Genomic DNA, 10,274 nt, shown 5'->3' with positions numbered 1-10,274 from the left:
GCTCCGCTCCTCGCCCCCCAGCCGCAGCCCCGGCACTGCCAGCAGCGCGCCCGCTCCGCTCGCGGCTATTTATACCTGCCGGGGGGGGGGGAAGGGGGCTGGTTTCTTCTTTTTTTTTTTTCCTTTTATCTTTTTTTTTTTTTTTTTTTCCGTGGTTGATATCGGAAGAGTGATGCGAATACAATGCGATTCCAGGAATCCCTCACTTCCTGGAACAGATTAAAAGGGGCAAACAAAAGATTACTTAGTAGGTTTTTTTTTTTTCCTTCTCTTTTTTTTTTTTTTTTTTCTTTCTCGGAGCTTCATTACTTCTGGAGTCCGTGAACAAGCAGGTTGCTGCTCTCCCGGCTCCCCTCTCCCATGCATTCGGGGAGAGGCTATTTATTCCTACCTATTTATTCTTATTTCAGCGTGCTCTGAATATTATCATTTTCTCCTAAGAGGCTGCTTCGGAGGAAGATCAGGTCCTCTCCAGACGGACGCAGTCTCCCTTTTCTCTGGTTATTTTTAAAACTTTGCTATTGCTGCTTTCTGGAAAGCGGCACGAGAACTCGCTCTTCTCCACCGCCCCGCCGAGTCCCCCGCCAAGCCGACGCGGGGCTGAAGCAGGGCCGGGACGTGCCCGCTGCCTCCTCCTGGGAAGCCCGGACCCGAGGCTGGAAAGAGCTTGGTCCGTCTGGGAAGCAAAGGAAAAGGAGCCAAGGAGGACGAGAAGGAAGAGGAGAAAGCATTTGCCACCTTCCTGAAGACTTAATGCTTTTCCCTTGGTCCAGGAGTGACATGATCCTCTGTGTTCAGGGGTAAGACACCATGCAGCCTTCTTTTAAAAGCCATAGAGGGATCCTTGTAGGATTCATAAGCTCCCCGGGGTGGTTTTCTGTGTGTGACATTACAATGGGATGGGGACGACTTAGGCTGGCCAAGCACTGAGTTCTGTGTGGGTCCTGTATGTCTGCCTTGGAGGTTCCGTGGCCAAAACCATGCGGCCATGAAGTATTCCTGATTTCTCTGCTTTCTGTTGCTGAAAAGTTACTCAATATTCCCAGTCTTTTGGGGAGTCAAAATCAGTAAAACCCCGGGCGCTGTCTGGTGCGCTGTGCGTAGCACCCGCGGGGATGCAGACCCAGACCGTCCGGGCTCTCTGACGCTGCCCGCGGGGAGAACTGTCCCCGGAGTTCAGACCTCCATGTCTGCTCCTAAGTAAATATTTCTGCTGAACACATGGTTTCCTTTCTCTGTTGCTTTTCTGCGTGGTGTTAAATGTAAGTGCATATACACAGACTTCCCCACACACAGCACGCTGCCAACAGGAAAGCCAGAGGAGGCACATACACAGTAACATCACAGAAATATTGGTTCAGTAAAATAGGAAGTGACAAAGCCCCTTCTTTGGTACCGGGCTCCGGCAGCGCTGTGTTGGCCCTTCAGTGTCCGTAGGATCTGCTTGGCTCATGGTCACCAGCCCGTGTGAGTACCTGGGCTGCGGGAGTCACCCCGCGCCCTCACACACGCTGTGTGCTTGGGAAGTGCCGGCTTTGCTCCGGTCTGAGCCGAAATGCCCGTGCTGCCCACCCCTGCTGCCCGCAGCGGATTTTCCTCAGTCACCGCATTTGCCTTGTCCGCTCTAAATGACTAAAGCACGGGGACTTTTCTGCCACTTTCCCCCCAAATCCGTTCCGTAGACCAACGGAGCTCGTGCTTACCAATACTTTCCTACTACTCGAGTGGGTTTTCCTTTGCTCATTTTTGCTCTCATTTTCAGTGTACTGCTGCAGTTCCTGCAGCCACGGCAATGGAAATTCATTTTTCAGCTTATGCTTTGTGAAACCCTTATCTGAAGCTTCCCCCCAGGGTTAATGTGCTGGAGCTACTGCTTCCCATCTCCCACCAAGAGCATGTTACGTAGCCAGATGTGTAGATGGCTGTCTCTTAATATCCTCTTTGTGAGCATTTATTGTTCCATTTTCACTGCCCTACAGGATTTCACATCTCCCAGCCTCCATACTCTCCCCCCTAGTCAGACCAGGCTCCCATGGGAGTTCTGGGACGTGGCTCACAGAAAGCAGAGCAGCTCTACTCACTTTTTCTCGTACTACTTGTACTGTGCTACAAAGGACTTATCAGCAAAGTAACTGCAAAGCTAACACTAAATGGTATCAGACTTATCTATTCTCTTGAACTTTCTTGGCTTTCCAAGGCTTTTTGAAGCACTAATTGCCAAAGCACTGGAAGTTCATTTGCTGTTTCTCTCGAGACTCCACACAGCGTACCAGCCAGAGCTGCCAAACCTTTTACGTTTGTTTTCCTCCTCATCGCAGCTGTTGTACTAACAATTCACGCTGATCTTGTGTGTGTCTCTCTCTTTCTTACGAGTGCTATTTATGTTCAAATACTCACTCTGTCCCTAGTAAAGGGCTGACTTTATCATGTCAGCAGACCTCATTCAACACGTCCTTATGGCAGCAAACTCTTCTCGTCCCTCTTGCAAATGTGCTTTCCTTCTGACTGTACCCCTCTCCATAAACGCCGTAGTCAGCCATTACTCCCTGATCCCTCTGCCCTCCCTTTCCTGTGCTTGGAGCTGCTCTGCTAGCTCACAGCAGCAGCTCTTTTTTCTTCAGACTACTTTGAGTCGCTTAAGACACCCACACCTCCTGGTCTGGGTGAATTTTTTATCCCCCCTGCGTTCCACCAAGCTCCTTTGTGATTCCTTTTGTAGGGAGGGACAGGGGTAGAAGGTGGGCATGTGGAAGGAAAATAGGAGCATTAGCATGGTCCTTCCCTGGCTGCGGTGGAAGAATCTCCTCTGGGACTGCCCAGGGCTGGGGCTCCTTCAGCTTCAGGTAGCAGAGAGCATAGGGAAGCCTTGTCTCCTTGCACACATGGGTCCTCCTTCAGAGGGGTGACCAGTGGCTCTGGAAAAGAAACCTACTGGAAAATACATGCAGCTGATGTGTCTTTTGGACACAGACTGGAATTAATGGCTTTCTGCAATGAAACTGGAGTGTATCTCCCCACATAGCCTTGCTATCTCTCCTGCCCTGTCCCAGTCACCTAGCCGATTCCTAATCGCCTCTCCAAAGCAGGTTTATAGAAAGACAGAAAAAGAGCAGTTCCGTGCCTGGAACAAGAAAACCTTTCTTTGTGTGGGAAATGGTTTCCCAATGGGTAGGCCAGAAAAAACTTTCCAGGTGAAACGAAGTGAGGAGAGCGTTGGAACTTGGCCTGCGGTACGCAGCTTTGGGGGAGAGAGCGGGCAGCGAGGGCTGCGGGACGGGCTCTGAGTAACTCAGTCTCTGGCAGCTCTGTGAACGGGCAGAGAGCAGCACGCCTGTGAGATGCTGCCCTGCCAGCAGCCCCGTGTGCCCACCACACGGCACAGCGCCAGCTCCCACCGTGGGCTTGGTGCAGGGAGGGACCCGGCCTGCAGCCCTCCCTGCTCCAAACAGGGGAATGGAGAACTGGGAATCTCCCCAGGAGCGCAGGTGACATTTGTGAAGACCATCACGTTAAGAGGGAGACATCTAAGTATCTGTAAAATGCAGCCCTCGTCACCCGCAAAGGCAGCTCAGGTGAGACTTAAAAGAGAGCTGAGGTTTCCCAGCAGCTGGTGCCAGGTACCAGGGCGTGTTCAGATCCACCGTGCTGCCAACACAACTGCAAACGCGCTCCTGGTGGCCAAGGGTGCCCGGTGGAGATAAGGGACAGCAATCACATTTGGCTTCCTAGCCATAAATAGAAATTACTACGTGAGGATTAAATGCCATGCAGAAGCAGTAGATGCCCTGCTTCTGGAACACGGTTTGACACATGGCAAAAAGGAAGAAGGTTCTTTTATAAGGCCCAGCAGAATAGTGGGGTTTTGCCATGTGTTACGTGGGCAAGAGTCACTCTTTGTAGATTCATTTTTACCACTGGCTTACAAAAGCCTTACTCCAAACCTACATGGTTTTATTAGAAACACAGGCTCACGGAGCGGACTGACTCTCTCAAATCATCATGAAATCATTTTCAGGCTCTATCCAGCCTACTTTTCTCCCAAATCCCTTCTTCTGGTTCCCAGTCCCATCTCTGGGACTTGGTGGTGATCAGGTGAAGATCAGTTTACAGCACTTCTGCATGGGTACCTAAAGCATATTTGTTTCTATAAAGCACAGAGGAGGAGAAGAGGGGAAGGGAAAAGCTTACAACTTTGGAATCTCCTCCCCTCCTCTGCAGCGATGTGGGTGGAGGTGGCGGCTGCCTCTGTAGTCCCCATTGGTTCCTGTGGTGCTGGGACAGCCTCGCGTGGAGGACTGTGTTGCATTTCCCTGGAAACTCATCCTTCTTTTGTTCGGAGTGTCTGAAAGAATGCCTTAAGCAAGTGAGAGCGTGGGGGCTGTAACACAGGACGTGCAGCAGAACAGGGAGAAGAACATAAGAAGGCAAAGAGCTTCAAGGAGAAGACAGAGTCCCACGCTTTTGCTCAGGAGCTTGGCTGGGCACGGAGAACTCCGGGGCACCCACCCCTGTCCCTGGAGCTCTGCCTTGCTGCAGAGCAGCGCCTGGCACCCACCAGGGCTCCAGGGGCACGAAGCCACTGCCTGCTGTTAGCCACGCTAACGCTTGGGGAGTGCTGCTCGTAGCAGCCCGGCCGTGGCAGAACCTCCTGCTGCTGTAATCCTGCAGGGATCACGGTCGCGCTGAGATCTTCTTTGTGCCCTTGAATGCCAGGTCTGTGAGAGCAGGGGCTTGGTGAGAGCAAGTATTCCCATTACTCTGCTAGCAGATCAGCTCACCCTTAGTTCTAACAGGCACATTTAAGATGGGGTCAACCTTCAGTAGAGAGCGGGTAGGACAAAACCCAGGCTGTTGCCACTTCTGCTTCTAATTATAGAACAGTAAATGACTAATAAACCCACTGACAGAAAAAGAAATGTTCCAACTCCATAATGATGTAAGTGGAGCTGGAATGCTGCTGTGAACCTCATTGCCTCTGAAACTAGATATTAAAAGGCAGCATCTAAACCATCAGATTTCCTATCAACCCAAATTGCAAGATAGGCCACCTCTTCCAAGGAGAAAGAAGCCAGCGTCTGTCCTTTCTTAGGGCTCTTCAGCTGTGTCATTCTCCCCCTTGCCAGTCTGACACCTACTGGTCCTGAAGGTCTGTTTGTAGAGCAGAACACGCTGTGGCACAACGTAGCACGCTCTGAACACTCATCGCAACCTCTTTCAAGGCGAGGAAAAACAGCACAGTATGCCCTTTGTTTCAGACCTCATCCTTTGCTGGCGGAGGAGAAGATCAGGCGACTGTCACTCAGGGGCATTGCGGTGGATCTGCCGGAGCAGATCATGCAGCCTCTCCCAGTCACAGCCTTCCAGGAGGAGTCTGCGCCTGCCTTTGCAGCACCGGTTCCAGACAACAACCCACCTCAGACGCGAGACCCCGAAGAAGACCTTCTCTGCATCGCGAAAACCTTCTCCTACCTGCGGGAATCTGGTAAGGGGCAGCTCACAAAGCCGTGGGGATAGGGGGGAGCAGGGAGCCAGCCACGCGGTCGGAGCTCCAAGAGGGATCTCCTGGTCCCACTCAGACAGGAGCTGGGTCTTGTCACAGGCACAGCTGCCAGATGTGGGTGCAGCAAGAGTATTTTAATTCTCTGCAAACTCAGCATGAAGTAATTTATTACTAACTTAAGCAAAATCTTTCTCTTTTAACTGTATCCGGAGAAAGAACGGAGAAACCCCTCTTTCTCTGTAAACTCCTGTAGCTGCAAAAGCACTCACCCAAGCCCCAGCACGGGTGGGAAACCCTTGGCACTCGACACTGCCATCTTTCCCGATGGTCTTACAAAGTCTGCACCTGGTTACTTTCCAGGCCCTGAACTTAGCAGGCTTCAAGGCTTTCCTAAATGCACCACCTGTCCTTTGATACGTTCTTTTCCTAACAAGTTCTTTCTGGGATGCTTTTCCAGGTTGGTACTGGGGATCCATCACAGCCAGCGAGGCCAAGCAGCATCTCCAGAAGATGCCGGAGGGCACCTTCCTGGTGCGGGACAGCACCCACCCCAGCTACCTGTTCACACTCTCTGTCAAGACGAATCGAGGTCCCACCAACGTGCGCATCGAGTACACTGACAGCAAATTCCGGCTGGACTCCAACTACCTGTCCAAACCTCGTATCCTGGCCTTCCCAGACGTGGTCAGCCTCATCCAGCATTACGTCATGTCCTGCACAACGGAAAGCAAGAGCGAGGCTCCCTACCCGCCTCCGTCTCCTCTACCTCCCATGCAGAAAGAGATGGCAGCAGCAGCAGTACACTTGAAACTCATCCGGCCGCTGGGCCGCAAAGACACCATCCCCAGCCTGCAGCACCTGTGCCGGCTACGGATTAACAAGTCCACGGCCGCAGTGGACCAGCTCCCTCTGCCCAGGCGGATGGGGGACTATCTGAAGCAATACCCTTTCCAGCTCTGAAGCGCGGCCGCTGCGTCTCAGGCACGACAGACGGGAGCAGGAATGAGAGAACTCTGACGTGCCCTTGGCCCGCTACCGCACGGCATGGGGTGGGCACGGCGAAGAGCTGATGATCAGCAGAGACTGCGTCCGCCTTTCCTCTCCCCTTCTCTCTACATCCATTCCAGCACCAGGGAGGAGTTGGTTGTTTCAGTGAACAATGGGACACAATCCAAGCTCTGAACCTCAGGCTGCGCCCACAGCGGCTGTGAGAAAGTGCTGTAGGCATGTGCACACTACTTGAATTTCAGAGTTGCTGTGACCCCGGAGATGTTAACCTTGTTATTTTCGCTATTTATTTCCATGGCAGTTTCTCTCCTCATGGTATTTTAAAAGCACCTTTTACTTTATTGTTTTTTTTTTGTTTTGTTTTGTTTCGTTTCTTTTTCTTTTGTGGAATTAGAGATAGATTAAAGGCTCCCAGACAACTGGCAGCCAAAAATCTGTGGGAATTTGGATTTGGATTTACACCCAAACAGTACATGTTTGAGCCTGCCTTGTAACAGGTCACCGGAGTCCACATCCAAGCTCCCGCAGACTTGTTGGCTATGTGGGATTCAGATGATTGCATCTAGACCCACCTCTACATTGTACAAAATATTTTCTTTCTTTCTTAGCTACAGGGGGCTGGGTATCGTAACCTCGAAGCACATCAGTAGCAGCTTGTGTACCTCCAAAAGATGCACGCTGGGTCATAATTTGGGGAGGGGAGGCTTCTCGGAGGAAGCCTTTCTTCCTTGAGGACTCGAAGCGGAGATTCTGGGTGCTGAGCTTGGGCCAGGGAGCACTCATCCCATTTTTCCATCCTCTCCATCTCAAAAGGAAGTTTGTGACACAACATTTAGAAACAAGCAATCAGAAAGCCAACTTTCTTATTTGCAGGCAGAAGGATTTGGTTTCAGAGCACTCTGCATTTGGCTCGTGTCCCTGATCCTGCCCTTGCCTCGCGAGACATGGGGCAGGAACAGTGTCTCCTTGACCAGGGGCTCAGAGACGGCTCTGCTGAGCTGCACCAGTGACACACAGCTTCAGGATATTTATTTATTTATTTGAGGGGGGAGAAGAAGTTGCACGCACCTCAGCAGAAAGAGCTGTCCTTCCCCCCTGCGAACACAATGCCAGACTGCCAGTTGCTCTGCTTCTGCCAGCATTATTCACAAGCCATGTGGCTTCAATCAGAGCGATGTTCTAGCACACACTGGAAACCACAATTTAACTTCTCTCTCTGCCAAGGTCCAGACCTCTCTTCTCCCTTTCTCAGACTTGCATGTTTGTTATCTTTAAACAGATTTTTTTGCTCTGGGTTTAATTCTCATACCCCATCCTTTTCACACCCCTGCAAATGAAGCACAATGGCTCTCCCTTGCTCTTTTACAGATGGGAGGGACAAAGAGCAGATGGGACCTACCCCAAAACAAGTACAGACAGAGAGGTTGCTCCTTCTCCTTCATTTGCATGATCCTGTTACCTCCCCAGCCTGGAGAAGCCAGTCCATGCCACTGAGTGAGAGTAGAGAGGGGAACAGACCAGACTAGAGAAATTATTCTTTGGCTTATTTTGCTCCCAAGACCCCATGCCCTCGCGAGGCATGAACTGATTGAAGGATGCCTTGTTCAGCCCTCCGAGGGACTCTCTCTAAGGCTCTGTAACTCAGAGGAGACAAATCCCAGCTGTACCTGAGGGCTGAGAGAGGAGGTGAGGAAGGATGGGATGGTGACCCAGGGGACAAGCTCAAACGGTGCGTGGAGTTCCTTCCACCCTAAGTCAAAGCCGCCCAAAGGAACAAGATGGCCTGATGTGCTTAGTCAGTGTCCTTTTCCCACCCCCTTCTCCCCCATTTATACAAGTTTGTGCTCTTGAAAGCTTTGTTTTTGATACTTCGATGATTGACAGCGTGTGATGTCAGGTTTGCTTTTTATTGTATCCTTCCCCCCTTGCCCCATACGGCAGCAACCATGAGAAGGCACTGAATGAGGACTGAAAAGGCAAAACAAAACATTTTTAAAAATAATATATAACATAAACCACTGAAAAGGCTTCCTTTTATCCAAACACCTCTGTCTGCCTGAGGACACTGGGAACAAGGAAACCACCGCTCTTCAAGGAGCAGCAGTGATCTCAGGAAGCCCGCATGGCTTGGCCACAGCCTTGGTATCTGCAGCATGTTAAAGCTCAGTTTGAGAGTTGTACAGCAGGAAAGGGCAAGTAGTTCAGCTCTAAACTTCCCTCCTACTTGATCTTTCCTCTGCTGGGGGTAATGAGGAAATCAAGCTTGCAGGTTTGGCCTTGTTGCCCCAGGAGGGTCCGGCCAGGCCGGCAGAAACACGTAAGGAGAATGAATGCCTGGTAAATCCACCAGCAGGGTAGTGCAGGGGCTAAGCTGAAGGCTGTAAGCTCATCTGGGCAGGGACCACCTCTCTTGTATGTTTGTACCGCATCTAGCACAATAGGGTTCTCTAGGTGCTACTGCAATACAAAGAATAAACAATACAGTTACTCCAAAAAGTCAGTTTCTTCTATCTTGAGACAGTTTGTTAAAAATCATTTGACTTGGATTTTAAATAAACATTTTAAATATATTTTAAAGCCAATTGATGTAACAGTCTGGTAAAATCCTGGTGGATGAATTCACTTGCTAGTCACAAAAATCCTCGCCAAGAAGACTGGGCAAAGTCTTGACCATTTTTTTCCAAACAAGACACAAAAACCCTCATCAAAAAGAAAAGCCCTTCAGATACTGGGAGAGTTAACACCAAAATCAACAGCGGTGTGGGCCTCGTTTCTACTGCACACAGATGAGCAGTGGCAGACCCCGAGTCCCATGCTACCAAGGGACGAAGGAACATTTTTAAAACAATGTACAAAGACACAGGAACACTTTTTGTGTCGCTTCTGTGTGCCATAGAAAACCATTACAATCTAGGGGAAAGGAGATGGAACGTAACTGGAAGTTTGGCAATTTGTTTACAGCAGGCTTGACGTTGGCCCCAAAGAAAAACTCTGCTCATGGTCGTGTTGAAAGAGGAGTTCAGCAGGCGCAGACCATGCTTTGGATGGGAGACTCATGGCATCAGCATTTTGCCCACGTCCTGCGGCCACTGGGCCTCGGTCTCTCCCTGTGGGCAGGGACTGGGGAGCTGGATCTGCCCTGCAGTGGCATAGAGGCCACCCCACCTGCCTGGCGCTGCCAGACGGAGGATGTGTGCTGGGGGAACCCCGCTGCCATCCCGTGCCCCACACTCGCCCCTCCACACTCCTTGCCCAGGAGAGATGCCCATGCCACAACCCCTCTGCCTGCCAGGGGCAAGGCACAGTGAGCTCTCAGCCAGTGCAAACAATAAAACATGCTCAGGAAAAAAAAGGAAATCTCACTTAGCCCCTCTCCATCATTCTCCCTTTCTGAATCCAGTTCAAAGTTCAAGCTGTTGCTTTCACGTATTCCCGATGCACGTGCTGTCCTTCCCGGGCTGGTTGTGGGGCTGGCCTCATCAGCAACCATTGTTTCCAGACCCTCATCATCGCTCACCGACCAGGAAATGCTGGCAAACGGAACATCCTGCTCGGGTTTAGGTCATTAAACAAAAACAATCATGTCCCTCTTGCTTTTATGGGAAATGTGGAAAGTGAGGTAGAGGGGGGAGAAAACAAAACAAAACAAAACCAAAAGGAATGAAAAGCTGCACCTTCGTTTTAAAGGGTACTTGGAAAACCCCAGAAAATACTGAAAAGAAAGATGCAGCATTGCTGATGCATTATTCAGTGATTTATTCATTTC

General features: G+C 50.7%; 1 protein-coding gene across 1 annotated transcript; it reads left to right on the top strand.

The window, feature by feature from the left end:
• Positions 1–287: 287 nt before the first annotated feature.
• CISH (cytokine inducible SH2 containing protein) lies at positions 288–6,833 on the top strand. Its single transcript, XM_032194129.1, has 3 exons — positions 288–800; positions 5,256–5,482; positions 5,958–6,833. Exons 1-3 carry the CDS (start codon positions 754–756, stop codon positions 6,458–6,460), a joined length of 777 nt encoding a protein of 258 aa, XP_032050020.1. The 5' UTR covers positions 288–753; the 3' UTR covers positions 6,461–6,833.
• Positions 6,834–10,274: the final 3,441 nt, after the last annotated feature.

Source organism: Aythya fuligula, chromosome 10, assembly GCF_009819795.1.
Source record: "Aythya fuligula isolate bAytFul2 chromosome 10, bAytFul2.pri, whole genome shotgun sequence".
Classification (NCBI taxonomy): domain Eukaryota; kingdom Metazoa; phylum Chordata; class Aves; order Anseriformes; family Anatidae; genus Aythya; species Aythya fuligula.
This window is presented reverse-complemented; position numbering and strand designations above follow the sequence as displayed.